We start from the raw sequence: 14,530 nt of genomic DNA, 5'->3' as shown, positions 1-14,530 counted from the left end.
ACACGGGGAGGATGGTGGGGGTGGGAAGGCTGCAGGGGGCCGAGGGGAGGTAGGGTGCGTGGGGGCCCAGCCACGTTCGCTGAGCCCCTCAACTTTGACTCCTGCAGCTGGACAAGAAGGATGGCATCTACCCGGCTCAGCTCGTGAACTACTAGGCTCCCGAGGGGGCCAGCAGGCAGGCCTGGGCCTTGGGTGGCCGCCCCATCTCGGCTGCGGAGCCTCCACGGGGTGTGGTCCCCCACCCCACGGACCGGATCAGTGTCCCCGAGGTCCCCAGCCCTCGCTGAACCCAAAGGATCAGGGGCCGGTTCTCCGTCTGCAACAGGCACTCGTGAGTGCAGCCAGGATCTAGCAGGCCCGAGCCACAACGTCTTCAGGAAACACATGGAACGTTTGTAACATTCTGAGTTCAAGCTTTCCTTCGTGAGTTTGTATTCACCCTGAGAAGCAGGGCCCCAGGAGAGGGACTTTGGGTAGGACCTCCCCTGCCTTTTGAACTCAAGGTCTGAGGTTAGCGATGAACGGCCAGTCCATGCTGGCTGTTGGGGACGTAGGCAAGGTGTGGTAGCTACTTGTAGCTTTCGGGCACTGAGTCCATGGCGATGGGGCTGGGGTGGCCTCGAGCAAAGCAGACTGCTCCAGAGCGGCCTAGCATTGCCCTTTCTCCTTGGGCCTCGCTCCAAGGCATCGGGGACGGGAGTGTGGAGGACAGGACCTTTGGGGAGATGCGGGCCCGGTGGGCTCAGGTGCTGCGCGGTCACTCCGGGAGTTTGTTCCGCCGGAATCTATGGTGACCCTCCTGTGTCCTGTCCTTCACGACCCTGATCTGGCTGCTCCTGCCCTGGAGGCCCCGTTCTGCCTGTTCCCCTCTGCCGCCCCCACCTCCCCCCTGCCTCCTTCCCTCCCCTCCTCATGAGGTGATGGCCAGCCCTCTCGAAGGCCTCCCCAGCTCAGCCACAAAAAGCCCGAGAACTAGGACGCCTGCCTGCCGTCCTCCAGATCAAGGGCACCTTTGTGCCCCACAGGAAGGGGCCGCCCGGCAGCCTGGCCGCAGCCCCGCTTCACCGTGGGCCTGCCCTGACCCCACTGGGAGGAGGATTTGCAAGAACGTGTGTTCCTTGGGCCCCCGCCCCCGCCAGGACCGGCAGCTCCCCCCGCCCGCAGGGTGCTCCGGTACCAGCCACGGTCTGGACATGAGCACAAGGAACCAGCTCTTCTGCTTTGCCTTTAGTCTTTCCTTGTGTTGAAGAGTCAGACTGGCAATAAAATGCACTTGGACTGTCGTCACTGCCCTACCATGAGGGGCCGCGCCTGGGCTGTCATTTCTCCAGGGCCGGGACGTGCACCGCAGGGCAGGGACCCACTTAGTTGCCGCAGGTAACAGGGCACTTGGAACCACGGAAGAGCTTGTACAGCTGCTTCTGGTTCTGCCTGGCTCGTTTCCTGGGAAGTCCGTGACTTGCGGCCGTAGGACGGACACCTCCGTGGTGAGTCGCGGCTTGGGCCTTTCCTCCCTGGCCTCTACTGCCGCCCCAAGTCCCCTGGGTTCTTGTCCACACACACCCCCTCCCCCAGCCCTGTCAGAAGCCACGCTTCTTTGGGAAGGGGGAGGAGTGACCACCGAGTCCCCGCAGTTAAGAACGGCCCACACCGGGCCTTGGCGGTGGGCACGCGGACTCCTATCTGGTCCCGACCGAACCGGCGTGGCCACACACAGCCTCGTATTAAGAGAGCCTAACAGGCCTCTGGGTTCCCAAGAGCACAGCTGGCTGTGCAGACACCCGCTTTCCGCGGGGGCGCCCCCGCCAAGGGCTCCCGGCCAGGCGGCCTTGCCTTGGCACGCGGCCACAGCGCGCCCCCTTCCCCCGCAGGCCACCGGCATTTGTGGAACAAAGACCATGCAGGTCAGGGCAGAGAAAGATCAACTTGGGTGGCTTCCACCGCACGTGGCCTCGGAGGAGAGTCTCACTCCCCGTGCCCGGGGTTTCCCAGAGCATGAAGTGGGGCCCTGTCCCCCTCCGGACCAGCATGCGGTGTGGGTGGGGTGAAGTGCTTTGAAAACTTCATAAACAGGGCGATGGAACCGGGGCCTGGTTCTCGTTTCTAAGGGAAACCAGCTTCAGGAAAGACTTGCAAGCAGACGACTGGCTCCGCCACACGCAACCAGTGAAAACTGGCACGAGTCCGCTTAGTCGAGCCCCAGAAAGGTTAGCTGGTTCTGAAAGCATGTCTGTCCTCAGTGAGCAAATCTCTTAACTGGAGACCCCAGACAAGCCCCGCGTCTGAGCTCACCACGCCCCCTACCGCCGGGCCTCCCTGACGACCTCACAAGCACGGGGGGCCCGGAGAAGGGAGCCAGTGTCCTCACCAAGTGTGGCTGTAAGCTCCCTCTCTGCCACAAATTCTCAAGCAAGCACACGGATTTCTCCGGAAAGGCTTTCCTCCTCGTCCCGGGAAAGCCCCAGCGGTGCCTCGGGCACGTCCTCCCCGTGCAGTGACGCGCAGGCAATGGCATCCCGTAGGAGGGCTTCACGGGGGTGTCCTCCGTGCTCGCCTTCCGACCAGTGCAACGAGGAAGGTCCTTCCCAGATGCCCAGGCCCTGGTCCACGGTCCCACCCGGGGGGTACAGAGGGGACCGGCAGGGTCTCTCCAGCCTCGAGAGGGGAGCAAGTAAGTCTGGGGTGGTGGGAGGGGTCCTCTTCTCCAGGACGAAATGTCACCCACTCGATCCTATCACTTATTTGCAACAAGCCAAGAATGTCCATTACTTCCCTCGGCGATGCAGTCCGTGCCGGTGACCGTGCGGTCAGGGCCAGGGAGCGACCAAGCCCAGAGGGCAACCACGGCCGCAGCGTAGCCACACCGTGACACGGGAGCAGTGCACTGCCTTTTCGTGAACACGAGTGAAGGGCAGGAGGTGGGAAACAATCGAGCCTTTTATCCTGTCTGTGCCAGGGACCCTGGTCAAGGCAGACGCTTCAAGGATGGTGGGTGGCTTTTTAACTTCGACGCACAAGGCAGCTTCGCGGTCGGAATTCTGATCAGTGATACTCTAGAACCACACAGATCACGAACGGCCCCGGATAAATAAAGGACAGAACTGTTGTTAATCCTGTTTATTAAAAAGGGTCCTACAGCTTTACAACCCCAGCTCAGGCCTGGCCCTGGAGTGAGGCCAGCCCTTCACCACATCGACACCGAGCTCACGCCCTTGGCTCCACCCCGTGTGGGCTTGTGGGCGCCCCCCCACCGACCTCGGGGGAGGCAGCAGAGGTACGGGGGAGGGGAGGGGCGGGCCCTGATCTCCAGATTCGCAAAACACGGCAGGCACGCCCAGCCCATTCGGCTGTGACAGTCCAGGAGAACCATATGCTAACTGAAGACACAGGTTGGTGGCCTCGCCTCTGGCCTGCTGCGACAGACCCCGTTTGAGCACTGCCTCCAGTCTGTCACCAGGGCAGGCGAGAGCCCAGAGGGCCGGGAGGAGCCAGGGAAGTTCCCAGAGCGTCTGCCCATCCTGGTGCTGGCTTTCTCCAAAGCATGACGCCATGCTGCCCGACTCCCTCTGTCCCCCTCCCACCCTGAGGCCCAACCAGAGGCAGAGAATATTGGCTACGAGTATCCCGGTTCAAGACGGGACAGAATTCTTCCACGTGCAACACGACGACCTTGGACAAGCCCCTCTGGGAACACAGAGCCAGTAGTGAGAGCTACCCCTCGGCCTGCCCAGCCTGTGGGCCTGCGGGGGAGCCATGGACGGCCCCTCATTGGCACCAGGGGAAACTAAGGCACAGCACAGGCACCCACAGGTGTGACCAGACACTGCTTGGAAGAAAGGAAATCGCATTCGCTTCTGCACCTCAATCTGTTCAAAACAAATGCGCATTTTTATAAAGTTTCCCTGAATGGTCTTGTGTCAAAAAAGTTTTCTTTCCCAATATAAAACAGGAAAATTACAGACATAGTAAAAATACTGGGGGGAGTATTTCTTCGTAGAAACCGTCAGGGGCTGGCCCGAGGCGGGGGAGAGAGGAGGAGCCGAGGACGTGGTCTGCTGTGCAAAGTCCGGCTCGGACCAATCTTCCCCGGCCCGGCTGCAACGTGCCCAGCCTCCGGACCTGGCAGGGGGCCGAGTGCAAACCCTGCACGTGGCTTTGAAGCGTCCAGGTTCGGGGGGAGGGACGATTGGCCACCCCAGCCCACCGATTCAGTAAGCACCTTCCAGGCGAGCCCACCTCACAGACCCTCACCAGGGACAGCGGCGGGCAGGGCCACACAGCACTGTCTTTTGTGCACAAAGCAGGAACGATGACGCAGCTTATGAAATAAAGCTGCAACGGGAGGAACACGATTTTAAGTGGGAAGGGAGGGAGGCTTCCCCCTCCCCAGACTTAGGAGTCCATCAACACTAGGAGACTTAGAAACCCTACCGAGAACACAAGCCGGTGCGGCCGCGGGGATGCCAGGCTGAGGCCCTGCACGCACGACCACCTGGGTGCAAAACCGGGGTCTACGTCTACTTACCACTGACCTACAGTTCTACAAACGGGGGCGCTGGCGCAGGGCCACAGCCCCCCGGTCCTCGCAGCCTGTGTGTGCCGAGCCCTGGCCAGCAGGTGCAGGCTCCCCGGAGGGACGGGGCCACTCACTGGAGGATGAAGCCCGGCTGGTGTGGAGGCAGCCGGGGCGGGGGTCTCTGGGGGAGAGCGGGCGGGTACGGAGACACGAACTGTGCGGAGAATCCTTGCTGGCCGGGGAGGCCCACGCGGGGGGGCAGGGGAGGACACTGCGATCCAGGGTACGGAAAGGCCTGTCCTGAGCCCATGGCGGCGGCGAACGGTGTGGCCAAGCGTCCTGCAGGCACCGGGGGAGGCGGCGGGGGGATGCGCCGAGGTAGCACAGAGGGGGGCCCGCTGGCTTCTGAGGTAGGGTAGGGCAGGGGGGCAGCGGGCACTGGCTCGGGCACCCTGGGTGGCAGCGGGGCGGGCACCGAGGCCTGTGGCAGTCTCTGTCCCTTCAGCACCAGCTCCTGGAGCTTCTCGATTTTCACTCTTCGTGTGTGGGCCAGTTTCCGCTTGCTCTGATAGACATCGATGAAGGAGTCCAGAGGAAGCTCTCCGTCGAGAAACTTCTCTGCCATGTTCTGAAAGCAGCAGGAGAAACCCGTTGAAGGACGGTTCAGCCCTTGGGGAAGGAACTCCCTTCACCACCACCCCACCCAGCTTCCATCACCCGTACCCCCTCCCCCTCGATCCCATCTGCCACGTGCTCCACGGGGCAGACCCTGGCTGACCTCCGAGGAGCCCCCCAAGCTCCCACAGAGAGAAGGGGACAGAGGTGGGCTGGCCCTGACCACCCGCCCCACCCCACAAGCTGGACGGCCTCAGGGAGAGCCAGCCTCAGATCAAGGGGGCCTCTCAGCAGCCCTGAGCTGTGGGTCCACCCGGCGCAGAGGAAGCCACCATACCCACTTGCCCCCTTCCCACTAAGCCGGCCGGAGTCCCTTCCTTCCACTGGTTGCGCCCTGACAGACACACCCCCTACAGGGGCAGCAGGACAGAGACGTGCTCACGCCCACCCGGGCCCCCACCCAAGAAACCCAGGGGTTACTCCCCGCCACCCCCGGTGGCCTAACTTGGCAACCTGCCACCCGCCCCAGCTTGCTACACGGCACGACTTTTGACCCTGACTCATCACCTTATCACTTAGGGAGGCCCAGGCCTCCGGTGCTCGAGTGGCCGCATCTCCCAGGCTCTGCCCTGCCCCCCGATTCAGAGCCACCGGCGGCCGTGGCGCAGACTCCCCGTAGGGTGTGCACCCCTGGCCTGAGAACCAGACTCTCCTGGCCACGGAGGCGTGGCACTCGCCCCCCCCTGGAGGAACTGGCCCCCCCGTCACCACGCCCCGGGGCACTGCCTCCCCATCCACCCGGCACCAGCTGGCTCTTACCTCAGTGTCTTCCTCAATCTTGGCTCCTTCTGCCTGAAGAAGCGCCAACAGGGTCTCCAAGGAAGCGCTGCTCGACTGTTTATCTGGAAGAAGCAAGAGGTGTGAGAGCAGGGACAGCCAGCCACTCACAGCCCCCCAGACTCCTTGCCACCCGCCTGCCAAAGAGCGAGCACTTTAACTGGAAAGGCACTGGGAGAGTCACACGCCGAGAACTGGCTTTCCGGGAAGCTCAAAGTCAAAGCCTTAAAATCCAAGAGGAGGAGCGCACAGGACAAAAGCAGGGGGAAACTGGGGGCCACGCCACTCATCCTCCTCCGCACCCCCCCGTGTCCCCATCCCGACCACAGGGGGCCCTGACCCAGCAACATGACGCACCACTCGTCACCCCGCGCAGATTTCCTTTGCGTGTTTGAGTGAGAACTTACACGGTGTACGTAACTGAAGCGTGTGACCTGCGCTTTTACAAACGCATAAACCCCACCTACCACCCAGATCAGGACGTAGAACATCCACAAAGGCTCCGGGGGCCCAGTCCCAGAGCCCGCCCCGAGGCGGCCCCGCTGCGGAAGCTCGGCCTGGCTGGGAGCCTCACGTACGCAGGTCACACGCGTGCCGGTCCCTCCCACTCGGCACCGTGTCTCTGACATCCACCGCCCGCCCCTCTCGGCGTCCACCGTGTGGACCTAACTTACTCTCCCTTCATTCTGGACACGGGAATCCAGACGGCTCCCAAACTCAGCTACTATAAATAAAGCCACACAAGAACACTCTCGTCCCCGTGGACAGACAGGAAGGTCCGCCACTGCCGGGGCGGCCCCAGGGGCAGACAGGCTGTGTCCCAGAGTGAGCACGCGTGGCGTTCAGGCAGGTTTTGCCCAACAACTCTCCCCCCAAGGTGGTTTTAACCCATCTACATTCCTCCCGGCAAGGGAAGGGCTCCCGGGCAGCGCCGGATGTCACCAGGACTGGCTCTGGAGGGTGCGCGAGTCTCAGCATCGGACGTGTCCACCTCACGGAAGGGCTGCGTTTTTAACCTTTTCTTTATCTCCGCCCCCTCGAAAGCCACCTCAAGCCCTAGGACTTGACACTGAGTTCCTACCGCTCTTCGTAACGACTGTCGGTGTAAGCACGACATTAAAATGAAATGTTCCAGGGCGTCTGGGCGGCTCAGTCGGTTGAGCGTCCGACTTCGGCTCAGGTCGTGATCACGCGGTTCGTGAGTTTGAGCCCCGCGTGGGGCTCTGGGCTGACAGCTCAGAGCCTGGAGCCTGCTTCAGATTCTGTGTCTTGCTCTCTCTCTGCCCCTCCCCTGCTCATGCTCTGTCTCGCTCTCAAAAGTGAACATTAACAACAAAAAAAATTTTTAATGAAATGTTCCTGGGGTGCCTGGGTGGCTCAGTCAGTTAAGTGTCTGACTTTGGCTCAGGTCATGATCTCACGGTTTCGTGGGTTCAAGCCCCACTCTCTGCCCCTCCCCTGGTCACCTTTTTTTTTTTTTTTAATGTTTATTTTTAAGAGAGAATCAAAAGTTCCCATGATGGATATTTGTCAACACTATCTTTGAGGACCTAACTCCACAGGATAAAACGTTTGTTGAATAAGAAAGTTACCCTTTTCTGCACTGTTTGGAGAAGGTGAAATTTTGTTTAAAAAGTGGTTACGTCTCGGGGCACCTGGTGGCTCAGTTAAGCCTCCAAATTCAGCTCAGGTCATGATCTCACAGTGTGTGAGTTCAAGCCCTGTGTCAGGCTCTCTGTGCTGACAGGTCAGAGCTTCGAGCCTGCTTCAGATTCTTTGTCTTCCTCTCTCTGCCCCTCCTCTAATCATACTCTCTCAAAAATAAACATTAAAAAAATGAATTTGTAAGTGGTTAAGTCTCTTTTCTAAACAGGTGAAATGATTCCATACATAAACTTTTTCTTTGTGGCATTAACCATGGTCTTAATCTGAAACTTTTCCATAATAATACTTCTTTCCTGGTAATCTAACGGCTTGAAAATGTGTCCTTCCCTCAACTCTTTATTCTTGGAGGATCACCCTGAAAAAGTTACCTAATTTGGTCTTCTTTATCTGATAGGCTTCAAAGAGAACCTGGAGTTCCTGGTATTTCTGGGTCAAACGTGCTTTCAGGGCGTCCAGCTGAGGCTGGTACAGAAGGTTTCCTTCTGCCAGGCTCCGGTTGCTGGCGAGCGTCATTTCTTTGTTAAGCTGAACATTCTGCGTCTGCAAGGAACACAGGATGGTGAGAAGCAAGTATTAGTTCCCGGACCAGTCCCCCGAGGTTCCTGTGCCCCACCCTCAGCAGCCACCACATCTGCTTCCGTCTGGCTGCTCGCCAGGCTGGGACCACATGTGGGGCCGCTCCCAGCCCGGACTCCAGCCCCTCTGGGTTTCTAGTTTGGACACAGCTCCCTGTTCTTAAAGAGCAAAGCCACTTCCTTTCCAACGATTTGCAGACAGGCTTTGTCTTGTGACTTGTCGAGGCCTTTTGCTTCAGTAGCCGTGCTGTGACTGGAATCCCTTACTGCCGCCATTGTGCTTCCAAGAATAAACAGCTGTAAAGATTTAGGGCTAGATTTGTTCAAAACCTGTTTCTGCTGCTCCAGCGGAAGTCAAAGAATCACTTTTAACAGAGGAGGACCAGCTGGCATGGGGTCAATTCAGGCTCAGTCGTCAGGCTTAGGGATCAAACACGAAAGCCCGACACCCCCTGGGAAAGAATTCTGTTTGCCATGACCCTGTTCTCTCTCCCACGCCCACCTCCTGCTCCTCCTCGACTGAGGGGGAGGCCAGAGTCCTCCCAGCCCCCAGCTCCAGACCCAAAGCTGGGCCAAGGCGCCATTTGGGAAGTAGAGAAGCCCACGTGCCCAGACCCCAGGGCTGATGAGGAGATGGAAGGCCTGAGGACAAAGAGCTCCCAGGAAGACTTAGCAAGCCACGTTATTTAAAGGAAACCCAGGGCGCCTGGGTGGCGCAGTCGGTTAAGCGTCCGACTTCAGCCAGGTCACGATCTCGCAGTCCGTGAGTTCGAGCCCCGCGTCAGGCTCTGGGCTGATGGCTCGGAGCCTGGAGCCTGTTTCCGATTCTGTGTCTCCCTCTCTCTCTGACCCTCCCCCGTTCATGCTCTGTCTCTCTCTGTCCCAAAAATAAATAAAAAACGTTGAAAAAAAAAAATTAAAAAAAATAAAAAATAAATAAAAAGGAAACCCCCAAACCCACACCCATGGGGCACCCCCGGGACTGGCAAGTGACACGCCTTGGCCGCCGCCACCCACCCACAGCAACCTGTCTGGAGCTGGAGTTCCCGCAGGGCAGAGTCCTTCCCCATCGAGCCACGTTTTTGTTTTCTCGCAGCTCTACTGAGACACGACTCCACTTATCTCGTTTTCCCCTTGATATTTGCCTCTACCCCACCCAGGCTATTTTCGCCGCACGTCTGCACTTCCTTCCTGTTGAGAGTCTGGGTGCAGATTTCCCACTGGGCTGCCTCCGTCCTGGCCACGCCCAGCCAAGGCGTCAGTCCAGCTCCGCGAGGCACGTGCACCCCCTCCGTGAAGGTGAAGGTGAAGGTGAAGGGAGAGAACACAGCGGCAGCCCTGGACCCGGGCCGGGGGGCTCCCTACAGCAGACACAGAATCCGGATCTCCCGCACCCAGGAGCTGCGCCCAGGGGCCCTAAAGATTCCTCTCCGCTTAAAATGGAATTTAAATTAAGATAGAAAATTGAGCCTCTAGCTCAACACTACAAAATCAGTGCAGCACCAATACTCTCATCTCTTGCCGCTGGAGAGTCTGGGGCCCTGGTGTAAACGGGGTTCCGGAAGGGCCGCCACCTCCCGCCACGCAGCAGCTCCCTGCCCTGTGCAGTTGTATCCCGATCCTGCAGAAGAGTCTTTCCTTCGATTGTTAAGCCACTGCAAAGAACACACACACACACAAACCACTGTATGGCCACTCTGGAAAAGAGCTCAGCAATTTCTTTTAAAACTAAACATGCAACGACGACTCGACCCAGAAATTGTACTCCTGGGCATTCGCCCCGGGGGAAATGAAAACATGTTCACACAAAACCTGCACGTGAACGTTCAAAATGGCTTTATTTGGAACAGCCGAGGACCCAAGGCAACGCAGCTGTCGCTCCGCGGTGGGTGGCTGCACAAAGCGCACAGCGTCCAGGCCACAGAACATTCAGCCTTAACAAGGACAAAGCCTGACACGCGTGGCAACTTGGATGACGCTCCAGGGAATCATGCTGAGCCCAAAGGGTCGGACACTCTAGGATTCGGGGTATACGTCACTTTCGAAACGCCAGAGTCACAGAGACGGAGACAGGTGAGTGGCTGGGGGACGGCCGTGGGAAGGGGGCTCATGGGGATGGGTGCTCCCACTGGGGGGAGTGGGTGAGGGACACAGAGGATCCCTGTTCCTTCTGACAACCGCTTGTGAATCTACAGTTACCTCAAGATTCAATGTTTAGTTGTAAGTCAACAAACTGCTGGGGAGTTTCTTTACACCCCACCCCCCAACCCATCTCATCTGCCAGCTGAGAACCGGCAGGTGTTCAAGGCCATGGTCAGGGACCTCTGGCTCCCCGCCCGCTGGCCATCATTCTGACTCAGTCTTAATTCTTTGTTCAATAAACATTTACTGAGCAACTATTATCTGCCGGGCCCAGAGTTAGGTCTGGAGAACGGAGAGGAGAACACTTCTTTCATCACATAAACCCAGGTGACATAAATGGAACGGAATGGAGCATGCCCTGACTACGGTGGGGGGGGCCTGGTCCCCCCACCTGTCTTCCCGGGCAGTTCCAAGAGCACCCCCAGCCCTTCCTTCCACCGCCTCTGGAGCTCAGGTCTGCTTTTCCCGCCGGCTCCTCACGGGGAGGCCGGGTTGGCGCTACGTCCTCAGTCACAGCACCCACCTCTTCCCTGCCACAAGCTGCAGTCAGCAAGTATCGTCTCCCTGTTCACAGCCTCCCCCACCGGAATACTAACACAGAAGGGACCCTGTCGTCTCTAGCGTGCCAAGCACCTAGCACACGTGGGCCACCAGTCCAAGGCTGCTGACGGCACCAGAGGTCCTTCCCACCCCCCAAAAGCCAGTCTCTTGAGGCCAGGCCCAGCAAATAAGATGGGTAACAAAATATGGGGGGGATTAAAAGAAAAAAAAAAAAAAAAGCTGTGTACATCAAGCAACAAATGCCCCAAATCCTTTATGGAGACAGGCTCCCTTGATGAAGTCCTCTGAGACAGCGTCTGTGGGGGTCTCAAGCCGGATCGGAGGCTCATGCCGAAGCAGGATTTCCGTCCTCACCCAAGGCACCGCTGTGGGCACAGGTCTGCAAAGGGACCCCTGGAAAGGCACTGGCGTCCAATGAGGCACGTAATTCTAGCGTGCCGTTGAAGGATCATGACTTCGGCCGGACCTGACAGTCCCGAGGGAGGGGGGTGTTGATGTGGACAGTGCCCAGACCAACTCTGGACCAGCCGAACCCTCCAGGAGGGGCCCGGGCGTGTTTTCCCAAGCTCTCCGGGGGGTTCCAGCATACAGCTAAGTGCCACCGCTTCCGTCTCAGCGTAAAGCAGATCTAAAGAAATCTTACTCTCCTAGGGTCTAAATCAGGTAGAAATCACTTCTCCTGCATGTTAGAAAGTCCCAGAAGAGAGCAGCACAGGCTATAATCCAAAGGTGGCTTGCACGGGATGCATACGGGCGAAGTGTAAGCTACCAGCCACCGAAAGAGCCAACTGAAGCTGCGACTGTATATCCTTTGGGGATTCAGCTGTTTTTACATCAGGAAGTACTGGTAAGTTCTAAGTGGCCACCCAGGGCACACCTACAGCACTCTCCAGTGGACAGTGGTGGTGGGGACAACGGCCTGGATTCCAACACTTCTGTGCCTCCCGGAACACACCTCTGATGCTGCATTAGATGCCAAAAAAGACGCTTTCCTCCTTAATATTCCTTTCCACCGCGCCAACTGAAAACGGGAGGGGAAACGCCCAGTCCTGTTCCATCGTTTGCGAAGCAGAGGAGAACAGGGAGAGCTGGCCAGAACAGGCCCAGGGGCCCTCCCCATGGGGACGTGCACCCCACGCTTAGCAGGCCCAAGTGGCAGTCACTCTGGACGACGCATGGCCCAGCTCTCCAGGTCCCGTAAGACTGACTCCAGCCTCAGCGCCTGTGGCTGAATCTGAACCGGAACTCGGAGACGCTCGCAGGGGCCTAGACACCTGAAACTGAAAACACTACTGCCGACCTCTTGATGGTTCTCGCGATCCTTTTTCTTAACCATAGAGAGATCTTTTCAGGAAATAATCGGTCTGCGGTAAGGGAACATTTTTCAGTACGTACTCAGGGTTACTTCAGTTTCTTTTTCTGCTCATAATCCAAGAAAAGCGAGATGCAGGACTGGAGCATTTAGAGCAGGACCCCAATTATACAGCTCTTTCTGCCCATCTGTCTACCCAAGAGCCGCCTGAAAGGAGGTTCACCCTAGACTGACAACAGCAACCTGTGAATGTTTTTAACTTTCCTCTTTCTACTTGGACATAGTGGTTGATTTACTACAAGCATATATAAGTTTACAAAAAAGGGTTAATACAGCCTGTTAGATATTAGAACTGGAAGAGCAGAGGCTCTAGAAAATTAAGCTGTTTCAAGACTAGAGGAAGGGGATTAGGAGATACAAACTTCCAGTTATAAAATAAGTCAGTCACGGAGATGAGAAATACAGCATAAGGAACAGAGTCAACAATATCGTAACAACGTGGTGTGGGGACAGACGGGGACTATGCTAATCGTATAGATTATTCACTGGCCATCACAAGTGTCAAATCACTATATGGCACACCGGAAACTGACACGACACGATGTGTCAGCTATACTTCAATAGTAAATTTTAAGAAAGGACCACACACCACGCACGCACGCGCGCACACACACACACACACACACAAAGAAAACAAAGTATTTTATACATGCTTTGTTCAAGAAGAAATGTAAAGACCCCTTTATCTCTTGCGATGCTCACATTAATACATGAAGCTCTCTTGTAGCAGGCACGTGCTACCTCAAATGCATGCTATTATTATTTTGAGAAAGCGAAAGGGGGAGAGCGAGCAAGAGGGGGGAGGGAGGGAGAGAGAGGGGGAGAGAGAGGGGGAGAGAGAGGGGGAGAGAGAGGGGGAGAGAGAGGGGGAGAGAGAGGGGGAGAGAGAGGGGGAGAGAGAGGGGGAGAGAGAGGGGGAGAGAGAGGGGGAGAGAGAGGGGGAGAGAGAGGGGGAGAGAGAGGGGGAGAGAGAGGGGGAGAGAGAGGGGGAGAGAGAGGGGGAGAGAGAGGGGGAGAGAGAGGGGGAGAGAGAGGGGGAGAGAGAGGGGGAGAGAGAGGGGGAGAGAGAGGGAGAGAGAGAGAGAGGGAGAGGGAGAGGGAGAGAGGGAGGGAGGGGGAGAGGTGGGAGGGGGAGAGGTGGGGGGGGGAGAGAGAGAGAGAGAGAGAGAGAGAGAGAGAGAGAGAGAGAGAGAGAGAGAATGAATATGAATCCCAAGCAGGCTCTGTGCGGAGCGCAGAGGTTCGATCCCACAAACCATGAGATCATGACCTGAGCTGAAATCAGGAGTCAGATACTTAACCGACTGAGCCACCCAGGTGCCCCTGACCATTATTTCTTAATTTGGGTTGGTAAGTGTGGTAGAAAATAAAGTCGGTTTAGAAGAAAACAGATATAAACTCCCCTCTGGGTGACATACACAATGGTCACGAACGAGAGGCACCGGAACGAGGACGGGGGACTGCCAGTGCCCTGCCAGCCAGTGTGAGGTCAAAGTTTTGAGTTTCCAGTGGATGTTTTCCAAAGCAGACACTTCTATAGGGCACAGTGGAAAACCTCAGATGGCTCTGAAGCAAAACCACCCCTCACTGCAGAGAGATACGCAACACACATGGAGACATGTTAGAGACAGACAGGCTTCACACAACTCCTTCCTCTTCAGCTGAGATTCAGCCCTCTTCCTCTTGGACAGCATGTCAGAATGTGAGGGGGGGTCCAGTGTCACGACAGGACAGCCCTGAAGCCACTAGAATTTACAGGTCTATTTTTAAAAAACACTCAAACTTCAGTACCTCGAGCATAGCTCGTAACAGCCACAACGAAATGCTCCAACACGATGGCTGGTTGGTTGGTTGAGTGGTTCGTTCGTTCGTTCGTTCGTTCATTCATTCGTTCGTTCATTCATTCATTCATTCATTCATTCATTCATTCATTCAAGAAATACTTATGAAGCACCTCTATTGAGGGGTTCTGGGGAGACAGTAACCAGAACAGTCTGTCCCCATGACCCCAAGTGTAGGCAGGCCTTGTGAGTATCACACTGCCCAACTTCAGGGGGTGCCAGGCCCCTTGTACTGCAGCCCTGAACAGAGACCATAGTTGCTCTTCAAATAAGAAGGCTTAAGAGTGAAAAAGGCAAAAAAAAAATAATAATAATAAAAATTAAAAAAAATAAAAAATAAAAAAAATCCCAATATAGGTGAACTTGAAGATACTGGTGATGTGAAAACCACTCTGTCAGCACCCTG

At 56.9% G+C, this 14,530-nt stretch overlaps 2 protein-coding genes and 1 long non-coding RNA gene across 4 annotated transcripts in view; 2 read left to right on the top strand and 1 right to left on the bottom strand.

Moving 5' to 3' along the window:
- HIP1R (huntingtin interacting protein 1 related) overlaps positions 1–279 on the top strand; it is a 28,159-nt gene extending 27,880 nt beyond the window's left edge. The window contains exon 32 of the mRNA XM_053901961.1: positions 108–279. Within this exon, the coding sequence (XP_053757936.1) occupies positions 108–155 (48 nt within the window). The 3' untranslated portion in view covers positions 156–279. The remainder of the gene's footprint in view (positions 1–107) is intronic.
- Positions 280–1,140: 861 nt separating this feature from the next.
- On the top strand, positions 1,141–3,911 carry LOC109277723 (uncharacterized). The gene is made up of 2 exons (XR_002085290.2): positions 1,141–1,487; positions 2,109–3,911. It is a non-coding gene; the product is annotated as an uncharacterized LOC109277723 (long non-coding RNA).
- Positions 3,103–14,530, bottom strand: part of VPS37B (VPS37B subunit of ESCRT-I) — a 27,182-nt gene continuing 15,754 nt past the window's right edge. Inside the window, exons 1-4 of one of the 2 annotated variants that reach the window (XM_053901963.1) lie at positions 9,236–9,465; positions 8,002–8,173; positions 5,951–6,033; positions 3,103–5,144 (exon numbers count right to left, since the gene is read on the bottom strand). In XM_053901963.1, coding sequence (XP_053757938.1) covers positions 4,647–5,144; positions 5,951–6,033; positions 8,002–8,146 — 726 coding nt within the window. In that variant the 5' untranslated portion in view covers positions 8,147–8,173; positions 9,236–9,465 and the 3' untranslated portion in view covers positions 3,103–4,646. Of the gene's footprint in view, positions 5,145–5,950; positions 6,034–8,001; positions 8,174–9,235; positions 9,466–14,530 lie in introns of those variants that run through there. The other variant, XM_019467600.2, reaches the window with a different exon arrangement.

This window comes from Panthera pardus, unplaced genomic scaffold, assembly GCF_024362965.1.
Source record: "Panthera pardus isolate Hobbes unplaced genomic scaffold, ASM2436296v1 HiC_scaffold_15, whole genome shotgun sequence".
In the NCBI taxonomy this organism is placed as follows: domain Eukaryota; kingdom Metazoa; phylum Chordata; class Mammalia; order Carnivora; family Felidae; genus Panthera; species Panthera pardus.
Note: the sequence above shows the minus strand (reverse complement) of the source record. Positions and strands in the feature narration are given on the sequence as shown.